Source organism: Aspergillus caelatus, assembly GCF_009193585.1.
Source record: "Aspergillus caelatus strain CBS 763.97 unplaced genomic scaffold BDV27scaffold_234, whole genome shotgun sequence".
Lineage (NCBI taxonomy): Eukaryota > Fungi > Ascomycota > Eurotiomycetes > Eurotiales > Aspergillaceae > Aspergillus > Aspergillus caelatus.
Window position 1 is genome coordinate 26842 of NW_022475497.1, and position 22470 is coordinate 49311.

General features: G+C 45.2%; 8 protein-coding genes across 8 annotated transcripts; 2 read left to right on the plus strand and 6 right to left on the minus strand.

Annotated features, from left to right (window-relative positions):
• Positions 1–645: 645 nt before the first annotated feature.
• Positions 646–2728, minus strand: nap1 (histone chaperone NAP1). The gene is made up of 5 exons (XM_032068496.1): positions 2556–2728; positions 2379–2458; positions 1616–2329; positions 1207–1559; positions 646–1144 (listed from the first exon to the last, which is right to left on the minus strand). The coding sequence occupies exons 1-5, from the start codon at positions 2600–2602 to the stop codon at positions 1094–1096; spliced, it is 1245 nt and encodes a 414-aa protein (XP_031923073.1). The 5' UTR covers positions 2603–2728; the 3' UTR covers positions 646–1093.
• A 667-nt stretch (positions 2729–3395) lies between these two features.
• Positions 3396–9485, plus strand: BDV27DRAFT_135265 (putative P-type ATPase). The gene is made up of 24 exons (XM_032068497.1): positions 3396–3447; positions 3519–3799; positions 3855–3894; positions 3958–4494; positions 4545–4886; positions 4942–5076; positions 5130–5196; positions 5267–5398; positions 5450–5799; positions 5844–5989; positions 6039–6146; positions 6197–6503; positions 6587–6740; positions 6805–7137; positions 7185–7267; positions 7316–7450; positions 7529–7761; positions 7813–7936; positions 7989–8034; positions 8118–8268; positions 8337–8485; positions 8533–9189; positions 9253–9346; positions 9405–9485. Exons 2-22 carry the CDS (start codon positions 3696–3698, stop codon positions 8817–8819), a joined length of 3963 nt encoding a protein of 1320 aa, XP_031923074.1. The 5' UTR covers positions 3396–3447; positions 3519–3695; the 3' UTR covers positions 8820–9189; positions 9253–9346; positions 9405–9485.
• BDV27DRAFT_149092 (uncharacterized protein) lies at positions 9124–9342 on the minus strand (the record flags this gene model as incomplete). Its single annotated transcript, XM_032070998.1, has 2 exons — positions 9124–9189; positions 9253–9342. The coding sequence occupies 2 exons, from the start codon at positions 9340–9342 to the stop codon at positions 9124–9126; spliced, it is 156 nt and encodes a 51-aa protein (XP_031923075.1).
• Positions 9486–9767: 282 nt separating the features above from the next.
• Positions 9768–12218, plus strand: BDV27DRAFT_47041 (CDC2/CDK family serine/threonine-protein kinase). The gene is made up of 9 exons (XM_032076708.1): positions 9768–9798; positions 9905–10118; positions 10170–10251; positions 10308–10404; positions 10456–10610; positions 10663–10690; positions 10742–10955; positions 11004–11198; positions 11282–12218. Exons 2-9 carry the CDS (start codon positions 10009–10011, stop codon positions 12015–12017), a joined length of 1617 nt encoding a protein of 538 aa, XP_031923076.1. The 5' UTR covers positions 9768–9798; positions 9905–10008; the 3' UTR covers positions 12018–12218.
• A 78-nt stretch (positions 12219–12296) lies between these two features.
• On the minus strand, positions 12297–14553 carry BDV27DRAFT_46968 (D-3-phosphoglycerate dehydrogenase). Its single transcript, XM_032076707.1, has 7 exons — positions 14047–14553; positions 13678–13985; positions 13033–13622; positions 12923–12965; positions 12796–12854; positions 12660–12741; positions 12297–12604 (listed from the first exon to the last, which is right to left on the minus strand). Exons 1-7 carry the CDS (start codon positions 14328–14330, stop codon positions 12576–12578), a joined length of 1395 nt encoding a protein of 464 aa, XP_031923077.1. The 5' UTR covers positions 14331–14553; the 3' UTR covers positions 12297–12575.
• A 242-nt stretch (positions 14554–14795) lies between these two features.
• Positions 14796–16953, minus strand: BDV27DRAFT_135275 (serine--tRNA ligase SES1). The gene is made up of 7 exons (XM_032068498.1): positions 16648–16953; positions 16512–16582; positions 16258–16419; positions 15776–16197; positions 15637–15727; positions 15217–15585; positions 14796–15158 (listed from the first exon to the last, which is right to left on the minus strand). The coding sequence occupies exons 1-7, from the start codon at positions 16778–16780 to the stop codon at positions 14982–14984; spliced, it is 1425 nt and encodes a 474-aa protein (XP_031923078.1). The 5' UTR covers positions 16781–16953; the 3' UTR covers positions 14796–14981.
• Positions 16954–18011: 1058 nt separating this feature from the next.
• rhbA (Rheb family small GTPase rhbA) lies at positions 18012–18772 on the minus strand (the record flags this gene model as incomplete). The annotated part of the gene is made up of 4 exons (XM_032073330.1): positions 18012–18251; positions 18315–18443; positions 18495–18634; positions 18718–18772. The coding sequence occupies 4 exons, from the start codon at positions 18770–18772 to the stop codon at positions 18012–18014; spliced, it is 564 nt and encodes a 187-aa protein (XP_031923079.1).
• Positions 18773–19341: 569 nt separating this feature from the next.
• On the minus strand, positions 19342–22357 carry BDV27DRAFT_135278 (WAPL family protein). Its single transcript, XM_032068499.1, has 4 exons — positions 21615–22357; positions 21489–21580; positions 19801–21441; positions 19342–19750 (listed from the first exon to the last, which is right to left on the minus strand). The coding sequence occupies exons 1-4, from the start codon at positions 21949–21951 to the stop codon at positions 19469–19471; spliced, it is 2352 nt and encodes a 783-aa protein (XP_031923080.1). The 5' UTR covers positions 21952–22357; the 3' UTR covers positions 19342–19468.
• Between the last annotated feature and the right edge of the window lie 113 nt (positions 22358–22470).

Sequence of the window (22470 nt, forward strand, 5' to 3'; positions counted from 1 at the left end):
GGCATCTAGCAGCGACTCATTAATTGGATACCCGGTTATATTTTGATGGGGAAACGTATGAAGACAAATTAAAAAGCGGGACACCACCGACGGGTCTGAACTTCAAATCTTGGAAAGAGAATGGAGGTTAACGTTTTAGAGAGGAGGGGAGTTATTGAACTGGCTAACAGCTGGCCGTTAGCGAGCCGCGACCCCTGAGGCTGGAGAGCCGCGCCACTCGTCGAAAACAATTCTCCACACTTGTCCACGCCAAGAATCACGCATGGCAGTAGAGGTACTCTGAAAGTTACTACTAGCATGTATCACTAATCATGACGCCCATAGCTCTGTGGCCATCCAAATATCTAGGTAAGTTTGGAGACCTATATAGACGAAGCATTTACAACATACTGTCCCCTCCCCCTCCGCCGGACTTTCAGACTCGCCTTCTCATCATTTGCTTAAACCCTCAATAGGATGACCTTGCGAGGCGAATTGATAGCTGACCTAGGGCCCCATGAGTGGAGTTTAGCTACGTGGAGAAAACCAGCCAATTTTGAATAAGCGGTGAGATCAGACTCATCGGTTTATAGCAAGAAGCTTCGACGTTTCATAAAGATTAACTACTAGGTAAACTAACGATAAACGCTTACGATTGATATTCTCTTTTACCATGTACCATCATTCATATTTTCAAGAGCATAGGCAGATCGTTTTAGGACAACTGTAGATAATTGAACGGAAGCGAACTCCTCGCGCCGCCAGCATTTTATATGGTAAGGCGGAAAAATGTATTAAAGAAAAAGTAGGAAGAGGAAAAGGTCATGGGAGAAGGAGCTTGGAGGGTGACGAAGAAAAAACGATTAAGGACCGAGACTGCCTTGACGGTTCCATCCAACGAGCTTTACCATCCACTACATGCCCACCAACCTGATGGTGAACATAATACTTTGACCATACATACAGTGGACCGCTATTGAATGGATCAGGAGCCACGCATGATTAGAAGAAACAATCTGACAGAAACAAAAGAAGAAAAGCAGGCACCAGAAGTCAAGTGGAGATATGATTATAGCACCATTCGGATTTGCGCTTTCAACGATTAGCTGACTGTTCAGCTTTGTTTGCATTCTGCGGCCTCCTTTTTGGGCTTCGAAGTACCGTCCTGCTTCATGTTAGCATTTATATACCATACGTGGTAGTTTCGGGTGGGGTAGGAATGGGTACCTCTTCATCAGAGTCGTCATCAACGTCCCCATCAGACTTCCTGTCGTCGTCGTCGTCGTCGTCATCATCATCTTCATCCTCATCCTCGTCCTCGTCCTCGTCGTCAAACTCATCCGGATCAATATCATCACCCAGTTCTTCGAACTGAAGAGCCTCCCCAGTAAACCAATCGATTGCGCGGGGAATGAGCTTCTCCTTGATATCCTCTCCAAGCTGGTAGTCAAGCTCAAGCCGCTCTTCAATGTCGGTAGCGACAGTATCATCGTCGTCCGTTGGAGGCTGTGGGGGAGAAAAGAAATTAAAGAAAGACTCCGTGGGCACGGTTATCTTGACAACGCGAGTTTGCTTTGTGTCTTGAGAATCGAGACATTAGTTTCAGGACTTTCTCTTTGCATGAACTTGAACTCACTCTTGTTCCTTTGCTTTTTACTTTCGACACGAACAGTGAGGTCCTTGTCGTCTTTCCAATCGATATTGGTGCCCTCGGCATGATCATAGATGAAATCACCGCCGTACCCGTTCTCTTCCTTGTAATAGTACGTTTTCGAGATAGTCTTGTTTGTAAAGAATGAATTCTCAGAGAATTCAAAAATCAAGCGAAATCCCGGACGATCAAGGTACTCCATTCGGATATCGGTGAGGTGTCTAAGAGCCTCTTCATCTCGTTCAGTCACCATCTCCGCCAGAGAGATTTGATTTTTCATAGCAGAGAGCCAGAACTCGGGTATTCCAGCTGTTGATGACACTTTGTCCTCAGACTTCTTAGATTCATCTTCGCTCTTAACATCCACATCTTCTTCCTCGTCCTTGCCCGCATCAACTTCACCATCGGTCGGTTCCGCAGCCCCATTGACGATCGTGGCACGCCTTTGATACAGAGGAGTAAATTTTGCAAAATACTTCTTTTCGAGCTCCAACACCTCCTCTTGGAATTGAGCTTCCAGCTTGGCATGTTCCTTCTGGATACCTTTCAGTCCAGCGACACGTCGACGGACAGGTGCGGGCAGAGACTCGATATATCCGGAAGAGCGACCGACAAGTGATCCCAATTTCCCTTGAATCATGGAGACAAGCCCAGGGTTCCTCGCGAATAAAGAAGCAGCTGTGGCATGATCAAGGGATTCTAGGGTGGTGTTAGAAGTGGTTGGCAAGGAGGCTGCTCGGGTGGATACCTTCTTTGATGCTAGAGACTCCGGGCTGCTGGGCATGGGAGGAAATAGGGGCATTATTAGCTGGGGTGTTTTGAGGCGTCCTATTCTCATGGAATATCGTTAGAAGGCAAGACGTGTCCAACAAGAAAAATGCGTCTTTGCAGAGGATACGGGGTTAAGCAACGCAGAGAGACTTACGGGGCGACCGGAAAATCTGCTTTCTTATTTCTAATAGGCTCAGACATTGTGAATATGTTGTCCAAAAGGCTTATAGATGGGTTGAGGGAGATAGGGGAGGTTGGCTGAGGGGTTGCCGCTGATGAAGGTCAAGAGATGAGGAAGAATTTGATACGCCTAAGTTTTGAGAGTCTGGAATACTGGCTTGGTGGGATCTTTAGCGCCCTTGGGCCGAGGGGCTTGGCGGGACTGAGACCTCTGCTGGTTGAGAACCTTTGGAACCCTCCCAACAATACCTTACTGTAATAAACAATAATATGTTAGATTAGCTCGTCACCTATGTACTATTAATACCAGGTAGGAAGTCCCCGCAGAAATGTACCATAGATGATATTTAATATACCCAGATAGATTCACTATCAACATATTTTACTTCGTAGGCTTGCTATTTAACTTCTGATCATTAAGGTGACTATATAGTTTCCCAGTGTTGTCAAAGTCATGGGCTTTGACTAATCATGAGCATTTGCTGTAACTAACTAGTATGTGAGATGATGTAATTTCTTTATAGAATCATACAGGCAGGTACAGTATTCACTGGTGCAATATTTTGTGAAAGTACGCAGGCTGGCTGGATTTACTTAGCATCCTGCTTCTAGATTGATATTGAATATTACTTACAGAAACAACTACCTTACCCATAGATACCATTGTCGCTCCGCATGATAACTCCGTCATTGCCCCCAGTTGTCATATCAACATGCTAATATTAGATCGCCCCGATGTAGATGATCGATGTGGCATAAGTTGTTATCATACCTCCCTGAATACCTCAGAGGATTTTGATTTATGAAGATCGATCTTCAATCCTGTATGTACCATAGCCATCAGATCAGAACTGATAAGGAAAACTGTAAGTACGATTTGAGTCACGTGTTGATAAAAATGCAACGCCATAGGCTCACTAGGTCGCTCTTGGGGTAGTCATACCTTCTATAAACCGGTTCCACACAGTTCATGAAACTAGACCTCGAAACACATTAGTTACAATTGTGTCTGTCGTCCACTGATCCATGTTACCATAAGCCCTGCTTTTATTTCCTTTCTCTCTCCTTCCTTTCCCCGTTACTTGGAGGGACGTCCAAGCAGCCGATTGTGAAGATGTATGAAACAGTGAAGGACTCGAAGCTATCGCCAACGGAGCCTCAGGTGCCTGAGCTCTCGCGGTCTATGATTAGCCACCGGCGTGATTCTATGCGAAGCAGGTCTCAAAATCCAAGCTAAAGAACGGTGTTTTGGGCATTGCTGATAACTCCGTAGTTATAGCGTTGTCTCAGACGTAGAGATGGCTCGCCACGAGGTGCGTTTGTTTCCCATAAAATACATTTCTACTTATGTGTCCGGCATAACCAATGTTGAGTAGGTCTTTGATGGACCCATCTCCGAAAGCATTCCATCAAGTGTCGTTTCTTTCTCTCATCGTCGCAAGCGGAAGGACTCGGTGGTCAGCTTTACGTACTTTCGTGATGAAGAGGACTTTGTGGAGTGGCCAGATGAAGATGCTCTGGACGCTGAGAGCGAAGCCGATAATCTGGCCGTAGGTGATGTTAGTCCGCCAAATGGGTCTGTCAGATCGTCATTCAGGTCAAAACGACCGTCATGTTCTAGATGTTCCGCTGAAGACCCCCTCCTACCCGGCCGGCATATCTCTGTTGGTTCGTATGCACAGGACCGACGATTTGATAGCAGGCTCAACCAGAAAATATACATTGAATCGGAGGATTTAACGCTTGTGATCGCCGGATTTTCAACCAAATTCTCTGGCTTAGTTCTATACTCTCTGTTATGTGTCCTGTCCCTTGGCTTCGCTTATCTCGTTTTCCGATGGTTTCCAAGATGGCGAGTACGATTGACAGGGAAACCCACGGCACTTCGCATTTGTCAATGGGTTGCCATTGAGGTGAGTAACCATTATTCCAGACGTTCCTCGCTCTACCTAAGACTTTACAGGACCAATGGAATCAATTTAGCGTATGCCAAGTTCGCAGTCAAGCTTATGGGCGTCCACTTTCTAGTGTATTTGCAGACCCAGACAGTCATTCCTTTGACGAAGAAAATGACCCCACTATCTCGTTCCTACGTTATATTGACTGTAGATACCTTCGGTTCTTCTACCATCCTCTGGAAGACAAGTTCTGCCTAATAAGCGGTTGGAAGGATCCTTTGTGGACAAATGCAAAAGTGATGCGAAGCGGACTTGATGCCGATGATCGTGATAGTCGAGAGCAGATTTTCGGCAAGAATCTTGTTGACATTCAGCAGAAACCGCTGTTTCAGCTTCTCATCGATGAAGTAAGTAATGATAACCCCGTCGCATTATATCGAAGGGAAACTCTTACCAGTACAGGCTTTTCATCCATTTTATATTTTCCAACTTGCGAGCCTTGTTCTTTGGTCTTTGGATGAGTATTACTACTATGCTATTTGTATATTCCTTATCTCTGTCTTCAGCATTGGTGCAACAATAATTGAGACCAAGTCTGTAAGTCACTACCTCTGTCTTGACAACACATGTAACTTCTTAACACTTTTCAGACTATGACTCGCCTGAGGGAGATCTCCTTATTTGAATGTGACATTCGTGTGCTTAGGAATGGTTTTTGTGAGTTTGTGTCTTCACAATTAATCTTCTATGACAATTTGTCGGTTAGTTGCTGACCTCTTACGCTAAGGGAGGTCTGTTCCCTCTCGAGAACTTGTTCCGGGTGATGTATTCGAGTTCTCCGATCCATCGCTTAGCCAAGTCCCTTGCGACTGCATATTATTGTCAGGTGACTGCATCGTAAATGAGAGCATGCTCACAGGTCTGTCCGTATATTATGTGCACGTTTTGATAGAAGCGCTGACAGGGCCAGGTGAATCCGTTCCCGTGTCCAAAACCCCGTTAACAGACGATGCACTTCAGTATCTCAACCTCAACACCCCGTCTGTTCATCCAAACATAGCAAAACATTTTCTTTTCGGTGGAACAAAAGTCATCCGGGCACGGCGCCCTCATAATGTTGATGATGACGATGCCATTGCCTTAGCAATTGTCGTCCGAACGGGATTTTTGACAACAAAAGGCGCGTTGGTTCGCTCCATGCTTTTCCCAAAGCCCTCTGGCTTCAAATTCTATCGAGATTCATTTCGTTACATATCTGTTATGGCAATGGTCGCTATTTTAGGATTTGTGGCCTCTTTTTTCAACTTTATCCGACTAGGTGTAAGCATCCAGAAACCATTCCAGAACAAGCTAACTTTACCTAGCTCTCCTGGCATTTGATCATTGTCAGAGCACTCGATTTAATAACAATCATTGTTCCACCTGCTTTGCCCGCTACACTCACAATTGGTACGAACTTTGCGCTTTCGCGATTGAAAAACCAAAAAATTTTTTGCATTAGCCCACAGAGGTGAGTATCATGTTTTGAATGCCCCTAGCTGCGCTAAGCTCGTCCCTAGGGTAAATGTTGGGGGTAAATTAGACGTGATCTGTTTTGATAAAACAGGAACCTTAACGGAGGATGGATTGGATGTTCTTGGGGTGCGGACTGTAAATCGAGAAATGGGGTTTGTCATACTCAGTCACTCGTACTTCAGCTATAGCTAACTATTATAAGGCTATCAGACTTACTCTCGGACGTGACTCTAGGGTCTCCGGCAGCTTCAACATTTGACACTTCTTACGACCGCAAGAAGCGTGATGTTTTGACCTACATCATGGCCACCTGCCACTCATTGAGAGTCGTGGACGGCGAGCTTCTAGGTGACCCTCTAGACGTGAAAATGTTCCAATTTACTGGCTGGTCTTACCAAGAAGGCGGCAGTCATGGTCCTGAACAGCCAGGTTCCAAATTTGAAACAATAATGCCTTCCATTGCAAGGCCACCTGCCCTTTCAGAGAATCTTCGCCGGAGAAATTTCACTGTAAGTGTACTTTTCCTGTACCAGATCGTACTTTTCGACTTGAGATGCATATAATCGTGAATACTTATATCAGAACGATGAAGGCACCACTTGAACTTGGTATTTTACGAAATTTTGAATTTGTCTCTGAACTTCGACGCGCGAGCGTTATTGTAAGGCAATTTGGTGACAATGGTGCTAGCATCTTCGTCAAGGGTGCACCAGAAAGCGTCAGAGCCATATGTCTTCCAGACAGTCGTCAGTACATCCAATGGGACACGAGCACAAAGCATGACGCTAACATTCATCTTAACTATATTAGTGCCTCGAGACTTTGAAGATCTATTAAGCCAGTACACCCATAAAGGCTATCGGGTCATTGCCTGCGCCGCTAGATACGAACAAAAGCTGAGCTGGATGAAAGTGCAAAAAATGACACGTGGAGATGCAGAAAGTGATCTGGAATTCATTGGCTTCATTATATTTGAAAACAAGCTGAAGTCAGCAAGTACTGAGACCGTTGCTGAACTGAACCAAGCAGGAATCCGGACCGTCATGTGCACAGGAGACAATATACTTACTGCAGTTAGTGTCGCTCGTGAGTGTGGCATGGTCAGCAAAAGTGAGCAATGCTTTATACCGCACATTGTAGAAGGTTAGTTAGTACTGCTTGCTCTGCTCTCCTGGGCTAACACCACGCAGGTCGTCCTCATGATTTGACAGCTTCACTTTGCTGGGAGAGTGTAGATAACCCAGCATTGAAGCTTGATCCAAACACACTGATGGTGCGACGTTCACTCTATTATATACGAAATGGAACTGACAAGCCATAGCCTTCCGTAAATTCAACGAATTTGGACTTGTCTATACCTGTAAATGTCTTCAATAAACACGATTTTTCGCTTGCGGTCAGCGGAGAAGTATTTAGATGGATTTTGGACTTTGGCGATGAGACTATACTTCAACGAGTATGTACATCTTTCGTTCGTCAAACATGACACTCTAAGTTGGGTTCCTTGCATAGACATCAGCTCACTTGAATCCAGATGCTCGTGCGTACCAAAGTGTTCGCTAGAATGTCACCTGATGAAAAACACGAACTTGTGGAGAAACTTCAGTCACTTGATTATTGCTGTGGCTTTTGTGGTGATGGCGCCAATGATTGTGGCGCGTTGAAAGCTGCAGATGTTGGGATATCGCTTTCTGATGCTGAAGCATCTGTGGCTGCTCCATTCACAAGTCGCCAATTTGATGTATCCTGCGTGCCAACTTTGATCAGGTATATTCGCCCTCTCAAATGAAGCAGCCGTTTCTGTTAACTAGTTCACAGGGAAGGAAGAGCCGCCTTAGTTACAAGCTTTTGTTGCTTCAAATATATGAGTCTCTACTCTGCTATTCAATTCTCCACTGTCAGTTTTCTGTACACGTCAGCATCAAACTTAGGTGATTTCCAAGTACGTATCAAAAGAATGGACCTGGTGTATCATAATTACTGACTTATTCTAGTTTTTGTTCATAGATTTGGTTCTCATATTGCCAATCGCAATTTTTAGTAAGTGACAAAGCTCGACCCGGACACCAGAAGAACGATATAAGGTGATTACAATAATCTTCGCGCTGACCTATCTTCCAAAGTGGGATGGACCGGTCCCTATCCCGTACTCTCCCGGAAACGCCCAACTGCTGATCTTGTCTCGCGAAAGGTACTGACGCCATTACTCGGCCAAATCGTGATTTGTATTCTGGTTCAACTTGTGGCCTACAAAGCCGTCCAGTCACAGCCATGGTATGTTTATATTTGCGGTAACCTCGAAGGGTACAAGTTGAGAAATCCATACTAACCCTAACTTACAGGTTCAAACCTCCCAAGATCGATTTGGATAATAGTAATATTGAGAACTCTGAGAACACCACCCTGTTCCTGATCTCGTGCTTTCAGTACACGCTAGCAAGTGTTGTTCTCAGCGTGGGACCTCCATTCCGGGAGCCTATGAGATCAAATAGTTAGTAACCGTTATTGCTATTTTAATCTGTCGCTAACAGTCAGCAGGAGCCTTCATCTCTGTCGTTGTGGTAGACCTGATCATCTCATGTTATATGCTCTTCAGGCCCTCTAGGTGGGTAGGGCAAATTATGCAGTTGACATTCCTATCAGGGAATTTTGCTATTTCGCTCCTTGCACTTGCCGTGAGCAGCTTCATTTTCTCTTGCATCGCGGAGCGTGCACTTTTCCCCAGTCTTGCTCGGGCCTTAGGGCGAGCCTACGTACTTTTACGGCCAGGCCACCACAAAAAGCGCCGTCAATACAAGGTGCTGCTGGAGGAAATGCAAGAGTAACTGGCCCAAAAAAACAAGTCATCACCATTTTGGTAGAGCGACAGAATTCTACTTCTAGAAAGCATACACCGCATCCGTTACGTCTCATAGCCCAACATCTTCATGAGTCGATTACTGCCGTAAATAGACTACTGCCAATTCGGCAATCCTGTAACACTAAGCAAGGAGAAATAGAGAAGTGATGTTTGCACACGCCCTTATTGTCTAGCTGGAAAATATAGCGAAGCGAGGACGGCTAATTGATTCACAGTGTCTAATGTAAATCCCACGAGCTTGTTCTGTGATTGATTTGGTTTTATCGTACTTAGTGCTCCCACGGATGCTTCCATCCCAATAAAGCAGGGCCATCCTTTTTGGCTCGGTACATTAGCTAGTTGCCAGCAACTATAGTTAGTGTCATTCATTGAAAGGAAATCTATGATTGGGCCCGTACAAAAAACCACATGCTAGCGCCTAAAGCCGTAGCTGTAAAGCGATAAAGAGGACGTGCTGGGTGAATATGAATGGGGTGATTCGCAGCCATGTCTGTATATAATGTAGTCAGTTCAGGTTTCATCAGTGAAAGGAAGTCATCTAGAGATACCTTCTTAGATCTTCTTTTCTTCCCAACGATATAACTTGAATTGGGCCGATGGGAATTAATATGGAGAAATAAGAGCAAAATCCATCAATGGCAGCGAGATCCATTAGCACGAGTTGCATTCAGACGCCGGGTTTATAAGTCACGTGAACACCACGTCTTTTCTGGTCTCGAGGGCGACATGCATTAAAGGTATTTATCGACCACGCCTCTACGAATACAACAATTACCATGACTGGATACGAGCCCTTATCACCCACTAAACACTAAAGTGTGAGGACTGTTATGGTTAGTGCTATCTAGCTATAGTTACCTCCGCTGCGCGGTTTGCCGATACGACATACCATACCTCTACCTCACCTACAGACCTCTATCCTACATTCCATCCCCGACCTAATGGTATTCAGTTTCCAACCCCCTGTGCATTGCGCATCACCCTAATAATACTGGTACGTCAAACTTACCACGAGTATATCCTCGGTTGACTGAGTTCTATCATCAGCAGTTGAACTTGGGCAAACCTCTTGGTACAGAACAATAGCCATTCGTTGGGGCGGGCCATTCGCCTTACTACAAGAAATAAGTATTGCTTGTCGCTATTAGGAGAAAATGGTGATAGCTTCTCTCGAACGGGATAACAATGGAAGCTCTCGATTTCGCGGATGCACTAGTATCCGTGAGTATGAGTTCCTTGGTAAACTTGGTGAAGGCACGTTTGGGTAGGTGCCCGCGTTCTGTAGGCAAGTCAATATATTGAAATTTTTGGTCAGTGAAGTCTACAAGGCGCGATCGAAAAGAGATGGCTCAACCGTCGCTCTAAAGAAGATCCTCATGCATAATGAGAAGGATGGGGTAAGATGGCTACCTGCTGAGCAGCAAGGCTGGGGGGCTAATACATCCTGATGAAGTTCCCTATTACTGCTCTTCGTGAAATCAAACTCTTGAAAATGCTATCCCACAGTAATATCCTCCAGCTCAGAGAAATGGCTGTGGAACGAAGCAAAGGTAGGAAGGACTCCACATTCTCCTTGAGGGAGGAGCTGACCATTGAGCCAGGGGAAGGCCGAAAGAAACCGAGCATGTACATGGTCACACCTTATATGGAACACGACCTGTCGGGGCTCTTAGAAAACCCAGCTGTGCAATTCAGTGAGCCTCAGATTAAATGCTACATGCTGCAGCTCCTCGAAGGACTCAAGTATCTGCATGGGGTACTACCATTTCCATAAAGCTTTTCCAGAATATGTGTCTAACTTGATGCAGAATCGAATATTGCATCGTGATATGAAAGGTCGGTTCCCATACAGCGCGATGAGGAACCTTGTAACTAACTCTCACACAGCGGCCAACCTACTTATCAGTAACAAAGGTATTCTTCAGATTGCCGATTTCGGGCTAGCTCGACCTTATGATGAACCTCCTCCCCTGCCTGGAAAAGGTGGAGGGGAGGCTAAAAGAGACTATACCACGTTAGTTGTGACACGATGGTACCGCCCTCCAGAACTCCTTCTTCAACTACGACGCTATACAACTGCCATCGATATGTGGGGTGTTGGGTAATTCTTTCAGTTTAAACCTCGTGATTTGCTTTCTGATGGTGACAGGTGCGTTTTCGGCGAAATGTTCAAGGGCAAGCCAATCCTTGCCGGCACTAGTGATCTTAACCAAGCCCAGCTTATATTTAACCTCGTGGGCACGCCTTCCGAAGAGAACATGCCTGGCTGGACCTCGCTCCCAGGCTGCGAAGGTGTGAAAAGCTTTGGCAGCAAGCCAGGAAATCTATCTGAGGTCTTCAAAGAGTACGGGCATCCATCGTCCTCAAGATCAAGCCTAACGGCGCCTTCATACAATTCTGTGGAAAAGGAGGTTGACACTTTGATAGGCAAGATCCAGCCGCCATATCCTTGTTAGGTGAGCTCTTGAAACTTGATTGGCGAAAAAGAATAAATGCCATCGATGCGTTGAAACACCCGTATTTCTCCAATCATCCCCTACCTGCGCACCCCGGTGAGCTTCCCCGTTTCGAGGACTCGCATGAGTTTGATAGAAGAAGATTCCGGGGGCAGCGAGCAGTTATGCCCCCAGCCCCTGCTGGAGGCTCCGTGGGCATGGGCCCTAATAGCGGCTGGAGCTCGAATTCCGGAAACCGAACCGGTGCGGATTCTAGAAATAGTCGCATACCCGGTGCTGCGCGTTTTGGGAAATCAAACTCTCATGGCAGTCAGGGGAATGCCCCCCGACGATCTTTTGATAGTCGGGGTAATGAACCACATCAGAGTCGGACGAACCAGGATGATTCACATCGGGCTCTTTCGTCATGGCAGAGGGAAGGAGGTCTGCCGCCTAAGCCTCCTCTGCCCTCTCACCAGGGATGGGTGCCAAGCTACCCCGGTCGGGTAGGACGCGACAGGAACCATTTGGGTCGTTTTGGCGGACGGCCAGACAGCAATGTGGATTCTTATGTTCCGACTTATAATGGCGTAGGGGAGCAGCCTCGAGATGCATATGTAAACAACAGGCGAGATTATACAAGGGAGAATCCTTCAAGGAGGCGCAGTCGAAGCCCAAGCTTTAGGGAAGGATCTCGGCCTGCAGACAGGGATCTATATCGAAGGTAGATTGATAGCCAATCGTATATTTTAGGACACAAGGAGCCTTATGCAATATGGTTGTGCTTCAATGTGCACCTATCAAGCCTTCTTTAAGGTGGCAAGTCTTGCAAACGCTATTGTGTCTGGGAAGTTGAAACGATTATTACATAGGTTTACTACAGCTTGCAGGGCTCTGTTACTACTTTGTGGATTTAGCACTTGGAGGATGAAAAAGCTGAAGGCAAGTTTGCCTGCTTCAATTAAAGGCAGGACTCAAGGTACTAAGAGAATAAAAAGGCGCAATAAGGCCGAAGTGTTGAACAAACATTCCTCCATAGGCATCAGTATCATGCGTCGAATGTGAGCAGCATACCTGATGTTTCCATTATCCGGACACCGCCTGACAAAATCAATAACCAAAAGATTTCAGTCACTCAATCAGTAACTAGCGCGGCACTAGCTTAAAAATCGATAACTTGCTTGTTTAGTAGATGGTAGACTTGGGCCGTTGAGGGATGGGTTCTACCGAAATTAAATCTACCAATAACTATACTTTGTGTGAGGCCTCTATACGCCGAGATGTCCTCAATATAATATCCGTGTCATAATCCGAGCTAAAGCAACTAGTTGTTAGCATTATGGCTGATTTAGAAGATAAGGGACTCGTACATGAAAGGCTTTCAAGCCTCTCGTAGAGATCTTTGATAGTAGCGTTATCAACATTGCTGATATCAGCCATTAGGTAGGCCACCTATACATAGTTAATGTTGAGATATTATCCAAGTATGGGTAGCTGATAACGTACGTCACCTCTGCTATCGGTCATTTGCTTATCGACGTTGTGGTCTCCGAGGATCTCGTTCACTAATATTATTAGTCCTGGTTTCTACACACACACACACACACACAAGCACATCACTTATAAAACGCACCTTTACGTAAGACGCCAGGAATATTTTGATGGATGTAGATCACCTGTAGTTATAGAATTAACGACGATTTCCACCGCATGAAACTGGTAATATACTGATAGTTGACGTACTCGAGCATGTTCCGGTTCATCCATGGTCAAGGAACGAAGGGCGACTTCAGGAAGGTTGACGGCACCTAATGTTGTGCCTTCATTGACATATCTCACTAAAGCGTCTCCCACCTCCACACCAATAGCACGCTGTGCTTCTTCAGTGCTACCTCCGATGTGAGGAGTAAGGATCACGTTCTTAAGGCTTCGAAGATCCGCTGCCCAGTTGTTAAGGTCGCTATTGAAGTAGTCGCCATTTCCAGCAGGTTCGTTCGGGTAGACATCAAGTGCAGCCCCGGCCACCTTGCCAGACCGCATCGCGTGGATCAATGCCGGGATGTCAACGACACTTCCTCGACTAGCATTAATCAAATAACTGCCATCCCGCATTTGTTCAAATTGGCGTTGTCCTATCATGTTTTTTGTTTCCGGAAGTTCCGGCACATGGCATGTGACGAAGTCTGACTGGGAAAGTAGACTCTCTAGAGTAGGAACCTGACGGGCAGTGCCCAGTGCCATCAGATTCACCACATCATAGTAAAGAACTGACATGCCCATGGCCTCCGCTAGAACCGATAGCTGGGAACCGATATGGCCGTAACCAATTATACCTATTCTCAAAAGTCAACCGAGTTTCCCTACCAAGGCGATATATATAATACATACCCAATGTCTTCCCACGTATCTCCCAGCACTTGTTACTTACTTTGTTCCAAGTGCCATTGTGCATCTCGTTAGACCGGTCACCGAGTTGCCGAGCTAGTGCAATAATCTCAGCAATAACCAACTCAGCAACGCTTCGAGAGTTGCTGAATGGAGAGTTGAATACCGCAATGCCGTGTTCTGCAGCGTATTGGAGGTCTACTTGGTTTGTTCCAATACAAAAACAACCGATGACTATAAGGTTCCGAGCCTCTTTCAGAATACGAGCTGTGAGCTTCGTCTTCGAACGTATACCGATGACGTGTACATCTCTTGAAGAACGGTTAGTGCACGATACCAAAGTATGGAACATCAATGCTGGCTTCGACTCACCGAATCTTTTCTATGAGCTGATCCTCAGGAAGTGACGACTTTAGAAATTCTACTTGATAGCCTTGCTTTGTAAGAATATCTCGCCCCGTTTGATTTACATTCTCCAAAAGAAGAACCTTTATATCTTCAGTAGCGAATGGCTTCAAATGCTTGGCATTGGGCAAAGGGATCGTGCGGCTGGTGAAAACAGAGTTTCCATGACTGGAAGGGGCGGACTGAAACGATGCGTTTGGTGAAAGGCTTGAGGCTTGATGACTGTTGATTTCTTGGGGGATGGCTGACATTGTGCCAAAATGGTCAAGACTTAAAATAAGTAAGGCAGATGGTATCAGGTGGTGAAGGAAGGGAATGTAGGAGAGAAGGGTAGTTGAGAGTATTGGATATGGAATGGGAGAAGTCGTTGTATTTCATATGTAAATTGGGAGACTCCGGGACCGGAGGCCCACAGTGAAATCCTACTGACACACTTTTCTCTTTAGCTCTTAACTCTTAAAATTTTCTTTCTTTCTGTTTTTTTTTTTTTTTTTTTCCATTGACTCATCGGAGATATGGGTGTAGTGGACCGCCAACATGGAGGGGTAAAAGGCGGGACCGACCTAAACCCCACTCTAAAATGAGCTGATCGATTAAATTTCTCTTCCACTCTTTGCAGCCCTTTCATGCACCAGCATAGGGGATAATCCTATTCTCATCTACTCAATACATACACTATGGAGAGGTATTACCCGTAATATTCGCTGCTATAGATTGAAATCATGTACAGTTAATTCTATTAAATTTTGACGCGAAAGAAACTCATACTGTCTGCCTTCTACAAATAGTCTACATGCTAACATGTTCTCGTCTCACAACACCATGCAATGAGATTTGCAATTGTCTCCATTGCTGTAGATATCATTCCAGATAGAGCAGTAACTTCTCAGAGTCTTTGGCACTCACACCCGTAAATCCTGTATCTTCTTTGTGGCTTCTTCCGCACCACTTGCTGCCTTAGAACTCTGCTTGCCCTTAGCTTTCTGGGAAGTGCTATCCTTCGGGAGTTCTTTGGTATAAGGGAGAAATTCTGGGGCGCCTGGGATGTATTTCCGAAGGGGCTCTGGCACAATAAATCCCTGTACTCTGTGTCAGCCATTTTTTCGAGAATTGAGTCAATATCAAAATAACACGTACATCCTCCTTTTGATAATTCTCAAGAATACAGCAAAGCGTCCGCTCAGTAGCACACAGCGTGGCATTCAAAGCATGAACATAAGACTTCTTAACATCTGTCGCTTTTTTAGTGCCATACCGAATTTCCAAAGCCCGAGCTTGATAATCTGTGCAGTTGGAGCAAGAAACAAGCTCCTTGTACTCTCCTTGAAATGGGAACCAGGCTTCGAGGTCATATTTCTTAGACGCAGCATTGTTTAGGGCCCCGGACACGATGGTAACTATCTGATAGGGAAGCCCAAGAGATTTGTAGAACTCTTCCGACGTAGCCATCATCTCCTCGAAAGCTTCCCATGATTGTTCCGGTTTAGTAAGGACGAATTGCTCGATCTATGCCTCAATGAGAAAAAGAACTTTAGCACGTGCTGTGATATTCCTTACTTTCTCAAACTGATGGACGCGGAAAATACCCCAAGCGTCTTTACCATGAGCTCCTGCTTCTTTGCGGTAGCATGTGCTATATCCAGCATACCTGTCTCTTGATTAGCTAAATTTTTAAAAATGTACTCGCCCCACTCACTTGATTGGAAGATCCTTGTCCTGGAGCCATTCACCATCATGCAAAGCTGACAACGGCTGTTCTGAAGTGGCGATGAGGTATTTGTCTGTAGATTTGTCCTCACTTTCTGTTACTTTATACAATTCCTCGTCAAATTGCTCAAGCTGGGCTGTTTTTGCCATCATGTCCTTCAGCATGAATTGAGGTGGCTGGTTCGGCTTGTAACCCTTTCCCCAAAGGAATTCCAAGCCGTAGTTGATCAGCGCAAGATTTAAGAAAAGTCCATACCCAGTCAAGCAGTATCCACGGTGGCCGACAATCTTGACACCACGTTCGGGGTCGTAGCCGTCAAGGCGAGTGAGAACTTCATGATGAGAAAGGCAATCGCGCTTCTCGACAGTGACATTCTCGGGCACCCATGTCTTAACCACTACATTATCGTCCTGATTGGCGCATGTCAGTTCCTTTCCCAAACGAAACTTTGGTGGGTGATAGACACCTACTTCGTTATTGCTCACAGGGACCGAATCATGCACATAATTACCAATTGTTCGGAGTTTGCTGTCTCTTTGCTTTTCCTTTTGAAGAGCAAGGTCTTCGGCTTCTTTCTTGCGTTGTTCAAGCGCAGCTTTCTCTTCCAGAAGGGAACTTGCATCTTCCTTGTTCTGTTTGGGGGGTAAATATTAGTATGAATTTGATAGCAGCAGAAGGTTTGGAAAAAGAACTAAAATACTTGTAGCCATGGGTGAGACAGAACCTTTTTTTTCTTCCCAATTTCTTTTTGAAGTCCATTGATCTGGGAGCCTATCTGCATGACTTCGTACCGTGCTGCAGCGTGTTTCAGAGTCTGCTAACCTTCTTCGGTGAAGCAATGAAATCTTCGAAAAACGTACCTCGGCGGGCTTCTTCATATAGTGTAAGAACTTCATCGACGACATTTTCTGGAGCAAATCGTTTCCGTTGACTCTCCTTGACCTTGTTTGGGTTCCCACCGCGGTCACTGACGAAGTCAGCGATATCGAGCATCTTGTAGGAACTGAAGGCGTAAGTCTAAAAGAATGGTCGGGTGACTGGCCCTAGCAGGTTAGGCTCTCAGATTCGGCAATGTAGAGTGAAGTTGAACAGAAGCCCCAGAGGTCCTAGTCTTGGTCACGGTCAATGTGAGGGGTAAAATCTTGGGTGGCCTTGAGCCATTAGGGCATAAACTATGCATGGAAGTAATTTAACTCTCATGAGGGGCAGTGGCTTAATCAGCAGAATTGACTAAATTACTAGTGCGTACTCCGGAGTAGGACCCCTAGGCCTGGTCTGGTATAGTCCGCCATTGAGACATACTTTAAGAGTTGGTCAGAGAAACTCGCCGTTTAAGCTAAGCACCCAGCAGATTTTCACTTTTGATACCTCGCCCAGTTCTCCAGTTATATGCAACCCCCATCACAAGTTATTAGTGGATATGGAGGTTTGTAAAGCCCTCAGTAGCAGTTGCATGCGAAAAGCAGAGATCCCCGGGCCTGCACAGTGTCTTTCCATATAAAGCGTAATTGTTTCTGAAAATACTTCTATTTAGTGTCTCCGCTGCCCATCTTCTATTTGAGTGGAATGCCAATTTCAGTGCAAACTAGAATAAAAATCTCATTGGTCTAAGGTTTAGGTATCTTGCTTGCCGTGATATGGAACCTGTTAGTTCCTGGGGTGGGTCGGTTCTACCATCCCTATTCTTCGCTCTGCAAGCAACTCCTGTTGCTACGTAAAACGGCAAGCCGAGAAGTTCCTTCCCCCGGGATTGGGGGGAAGCGGGTGAATCTTCCGATAGGTCTTTTATAAGGAATCATATAGCAAGTACATGCCGACTTCATCCGTAACAATCTCGAGCCCGTACTTATATATTCTATTAGTCGCCATATACTTAGCTTGAAACATCCATTATCTCCAAAGACATGGCTATTAAAAGAGACAATGAGATTGAGAAACGCCACAAAAGTAATAGAAGATGGGATAGAGAAAGTGGTTGTATAAGAAAACGAATAGGGAAGCGTCGGGGTGGAAAGAAGAGCAAAGGTTGAAAACAAAACAAACTTCAAGCTGTGTACTCCTCAGGGAGCTTAGAAAACAATCATCTTCATCACACCATTGCAAAGCATTCCGCCCGCGAGCATATAGTGAACACATGAGATTTTCCTTCGTTGTCTTGCAGCAACCGGCAGTCAGCGGAAGCAATTTGGGTTCTGTGCTTATTCACGTTGCTTCAGTTTCCATATCACATTACAACACACTTATTTCCTCCTGTGGGCTGCGACGGATTCTGAGACTTCTCGATCTCCCCTATCATTAAATCGAAGGCTTTCTCGACATTGTAACCAAGACGGGCGCTAGCCTCGGTAAAGGCACAATGGAAGTCTTCTCCTAAGCCCCGGCCTTCGTCCAATGATACTTGACGTTGTTCGGATTTCAAATCACTTTTGTTTCCCACGACCACAAGGGGCACATAATCGGCTCCCTATCGTCTGATCTCAGTTTCTAAAGTAAACAAATGGATCGGCGTCGGCCGCCCAGAACTCACAAGGTGATTTAGTATCTTGTCTCGAATGACCCTCACCATATCGAAAGACTGGCGAGAAGCCACGGAGTAGACAATGATATACCCATGAATCCCAATGAAATGCTTAGAGTTCAAGATACTGTACTCATCCTGATCAAGCATTAGCTTCTAGAAGAACACTTCGCTACCATTAAACCTTACTTGACCAGCTGTGTCAACAATCTCCGTTGCAAAATCTTGGCCGTTGTACTTGATGATTCGACTAAACGTGTTCTCGATAGTCGGATAATAACTTTCTACAAAATGATGCTCAACAAATCGAACTGTAAGGGAAGATTTACCTATAGGCTCTGTCAGTGACCAAGACTCCGCACAGATAACAGCTAGTTCAGCACAAAAGTGGAGGTCCTCGTCGTATACATACCCACAGACCGACTACCAACGATAGCTATCTTTCGCTGTTTTGGTGCAGTAGGCATTTCCACAGATTGTAATAATCTGCGGAACGATAATCCGCTAGGATAATATAATTCGCTATTAGAAGAAATATATATCCCACTACCAAGGATTGCGTGTCTCTATAGCCGCGGCGAAAGGGGTGTCAGAACCAGGTCTCAACCAGTAACACGAAAGCACCGATAGCAGAGAGCTCGCCGAAATAGAACTTGAGTGGAAACCAAAACAATTGTACTCGGGTTAGAGGCAGCGTTTGATGATGAACAATGGAGTTGTCGTGCGGGTGGCAAATCAGTTAAAGTATGACTATCCGAACTGACTGGATACCTGAGGTAGTAGTAGTTCCAGCCATTGAAAACGCAAACAAGTCAAACGGTTAAGATTTTATTATGTCATACCTCATATCTACATAGTATGGCTAGTTAGTACTCTCTTTAGCTATATAACCTAGGTAAGTAGTAATCAAACACCTCAAGTACCAATTATCATGTCCAACTTGGTCGTCAATTTGAAAATTCGTCTCTAAACTAGTTTTACATCAATTTATTTCCCTTGCATGACTAGCTAGCTATTGTTAAGTATAGGTAAAGAGATTTTCAATTGCATTGCCAGACGGCCTAAAAGAGACATAATCCAAGACGGGGACGAGAGTAGATGAACTGCTAATAGAAAATGTAGCTATACTTTAATAGCGTGACATTCTGCAAACTTTGCCTGGATCATTGTCGTTCCTCCTCTCGTATCTGGTGAATAATTCGCTCTAATCTTGGGGTAAGTTCGGCTCCATCTCCGTGTCGTGTCTCGATCAATCGCGAGTCTTTCTCAACCTTTCGATAATATCGTAGGAATTCCTCGGCCGTGGATAGTGCCGCTGCAAGTCCTTTGCCGTCGAGAGAAACTTTGACCTGGGCCAATGCCATGTGATTCAAACAAAGTGTAACTAGAAGAATTGACAAGTAACCGATAGCAACATTGTACTGCACTTCGGGAACGGAGTGTGCCTAAATTCTGCATTAGGCACTAAAAGTGAATGTTCATAGTACTGCCTTACCTGGGGCACAGAACCGATGCTAGTAGAAAATTGTTGTAAGAGCAAACCCAGGGGAGACTCAGAATTACTTGTCGACTCCAGAAAAATAGCTCTCGATGATTCACTTTTCTCTGCAAGATTAATAAGAGCACCCAAAGCTAATATTACTGCATCCAGTGAGCTATTTTCTTTACCGATGGTTTCTTCAGGCACAGCGCAGAATTCCGAAATTATGACCTTGACAAGTCCGCCAACAATTTCAGTTCTGCTGCACTCCTCGCAAAAAGATGAGTCCCTGTTGGTAAGGTTTAATAGTACTCGAATATATAGAAACAGAATCCGCCGGCTTTGGTCACACTGGTTGGGATAGAGAAATTTATAACACTGAGTAAGTGACCGTAAGGAGATGCAGCAGTCGGGATCCAATGGGCCCGATAGGATTGTGTAAGTTTCCAGAATCGACAAAGCCAGGACGAGCGTCTGATAACATTCAAAGCGCAGAGGAAACTCTGCATTTTCACCGGCCTTGGGTGATAACAACTTAATAATGAGCGTTAAAAGGGGTGCAGGAATATTAACATTGGTGCCCTTCTCTTGATATACAGTTAGAGAAGATTGAAGATTCATAAGAATCAGCAAACGCGGTGAAATAGTTGAGATCGGCTGTTCTCCATATATCGCAAGGGATAACCGTGGTAGAAGACTCTTCAGGGTTGCTTGGACAGCTTTTGATAGGCCGATAGATCGCTGTTTCGCGGTAACTGATATATCTTCTTGGACGTCAAGTAAAGTGGGTGATTTATCCAAAAGTTTGGACCAAATAGATGTTGGAAGTGTAGACGAGAAACAGCCGCTGATACATATCAATCTATAAGCGCATAGAGCAAGGGTGATTGAAACTATATCAAAGCCACCACCTGTCATGCATTTCACCAGTCGTTCGTCAAACCCGGCTTCAGAGAAACGGTCCAAAACTCGAGGCTCCATAAGTTTGGTACACAGTTGAACAAAACCATTGCACACGTCCGAAGCGGAACTGTGAGGGTCCTCGATATCTTCGAAAATCAAATCTACTGTTTCCCAAAAGCGTGCATTGTCTCCAGCCTGTCTTAGCTCGTGAATGCTTCGAACCGGCCTGTTGTCGAGGCTTTCCTCGTCTTCAACATGCGAGTAGGTTTGAGATAGGAGTCCTGAAATTGGCCGTGGTTGCCTAAGGCTATGACATCTCGAGGAAACTAATAGGCCAGGCTCTTCAGTATGGCCCAAGACAGAAGCATCATTTAGGAAGGAACGCTGGTGTGCATAAGTAACCCTAGACCTTCCAGATATCGAGGGTCTGGAATTAGTCAACTGTTGGATATTCTCTGTACCAGGAACCTTAGACCGATGTATATGCGCGGTACGCTGTCGATCGTTTCCTTTCCAGATATGGCTAGAGGACGTCTGGCTGTCGGGCTGACATTCACCATCTGACAGGCAGTCTAGTGACACCTCTTCTGTTGAGTTTAATGAATCAACTAATCTCTTTCGGAGACTTGGTTGTTTCGTTCGGTATCTGGTTGTATCCATGCCGCTGAGATATAATGTAGAAAGCCTGTCGGTCTTGAGAGAGAACTTTCTATCCCCAGGCGATTGAAGCATATAGGTCATTTCTGTAGAAGTCTGTTCAATTTTTTCGGGCTCAGCCTGAGTTCCCTTTGGAAGGCTACAACCATCACTTTGGTCTTGAGCTTTGTCCATATAGAGGGCCTCGTTGGCACTGACACAATCAGAACCTCCGGTTTCACCAAACATCGTGGAACTTTCATGCGCAAATACCGGCCCAATTTGATTACCAGCACTCACACTATGCTCCTGGATTTGCTGCGCCTTTTCCCCAAGGAGCTTTCTGCGCTTTGTTCCGGTGACATCATAGGCTTTCTCATGGCTATTCTGGGAACCTGATATTTGCGTGTCAGGAATATGATCAAGTGAGTCAACGCCATAGAGTTGCTTAAAATCATTCCCAGATGATCGAGTCAAGGTACTTGAACAGGGACAAGTGTTTGAGCCTTCAGCCTCACTAGAGATGATGGAAGTCGTTGAAGTCTCATTTACCCTGTTCTTGAAATTGTGAGACTTAGGTGAACTTGGTTTACCGTAAGTCACAAGTCTCTTAGTTTTCTCGCGCATGTTTCAAACACCACTTGTATAGGCAAGGCCGGTATGTATAAGGCTCTCGTGTGAATTGTTAAAGAAGGAAAACAGGTTCGGGCGGCTTGCGAGAACACAGTGTATGAGCAGTAGGAATGTTGGCGCCGAGTTGCTAGAAGGTTTCAATTACGATATGCAAAAATAGATGGAGTTATTGAAATGAGCTTTTAAAGGAACTACTACACATTCGTGGATGTGGGTGCTCCATGGAGGTGTAGGTAGTAATAAATTGGTAGGGTTGTGAACCAGTGACCAAGGTTGCAACCAACGAAACAGTTATAAAAGAACTCCACAGCCTGATTTGATATTTAGTTGAACTCTCTAAGTGTAAGTATGGTGGTGATACAATATCAACTGTATATCCAGATCTCGTGCATTATAGCTGGTTTTTAAGGTAACGTTGGTATAAATCAAATTTGCCGAAGTTCTCCAGACTGACTCGCTTCCTTCAAGAGCGGGGAGCGCGGAATCGCGGACGACACAACATTGAGTATAAAT

Bases quoted from the DNA above. Each gene is read 5' to 3' on its own strand.
- BDV27DRAFT_46968 (XM_032076707.1), bottom strand. From the start codon at position 14,330: ATGTCAGCCATCCCCCAAGAAATCAACAGTCATCAAGCCTCAAGCCTT. The intron at 12,855-12,922 runs GTGCGTTTTATA...TAATAATATTAG, and splicing joins TCCTGGCGTCTTACGTAAAG to TGAACGAGATCCTCGGAGAC. The intron at 12,605-12,659 runs GTACGAGTCCCT...TAGTTGCTTTAG, and splicing joins GAGGCTTGAAAGCCTTTCAT to CTCGGATTATGACACGGATA.
- BDV27DRAFT_135278 (XM_032068499.1), bottom strand. From the start codon at position 21,951: ATGCGCGAGAAAACTAAGAGACTTGTGACTTACGGTAAACCAAGTTCA. The intron at 21,442-21,488 runs GTAGCCTTCCAA...AAAATTGAACAG, and splicing joins TCAAGACCAAAGTGATGGTT to ACTTCTACAGAAATGACCTA. The intron at 19,751-19,800 runs GTAAGGCAGTAC...TGCAGAATTTAG, and splicing joins GCATCGGTTCTGTGCCCCAG to GCACACTCCGTTCCCGAAGT.
- BDV27DRAFT_135265 (XM_032068497.1), top strand. From the start codon at position 3,696: ATGTATGAAACAGTGAAGGACTCGAAGCTATCGCCAACGGAGCCTCAG. The intron at 4,887-4,941 runs GTAAGTAATGAT...TTACCAGTACAG, and splicing joins TTCAGCTTCTCATCGATGAA to GCTTTTCATCCATTTTATAT. The intron at 6,741-6,804 runs GTCAGTACATCC...TAACTATATTAG, and splicing joins CATATGTCTTCCAGACAGTC to TGCCTCGAGACTTTGAAGAT.
- BDV27DRAFT_135275 (XM_032068498.1), bottom strand. From the start codon at position 16,780: ATGCTCGATATCGCTGACTTCGTCAGTGACCGCGGTGGGAACCCAAAC. The intron at 15,586-15,636 runs GTAAGGAATATC...ATTGAGGCATAG, and splicing joins GCGTCCATCAGTTTGAGAAA to ATCGAGCAATTCGTCCTTAC. The intron at 15,159-15,216 runs GTACGTGTTATT...CACAGAGTACAG, and splicing joins AGAATTATCAAAAGGAGGAT to GGATTTATTGTGCCAGAGCC.
- BDV27DRAFT_47041 (XM_032076708.1), top strand. From the start codon at position 10,009: ATGGTGATAGCTTCTCTCGAACGGGATAACAATGGAAGCTCTCGATTT. The intron at 10,611-10,662 runs GTACTACCATTT...AACTTGATGCAG, and splicing joins GACTCAAGTATCTGCATGGG to AATCGAATATTGCATCGTGA. The intron at 11,199-11,281 runs GTACGGGCATCC...ACACTTTGATAG, and splicing joins CTATCTGAGGTCTTCAAAGA to GCAAGATCCAGCCGCCATAT.
- nap1 (XM_032068496.1), bottom strand. From the start codon at position 2,602: ATGTCTGAGCCTATTAGAAATAAGAAAGCAGATTTTCCGGTCGCCCC. The intron at 2,330-2,378 runs GTATCCACCCGA...ACACCACCCTAG, and splicing joins AGTCTCTAGCATCAAAGAAG to AATCCCTTGATCATGCCACA. The intron at 1,560-1,615 runs GTGAGTTCAAGT...TCGATTCTCAAG, and splicing joins TAAAAAGCAAAGGAACAAGA to ACACAAAGCAAACTCGCGTT.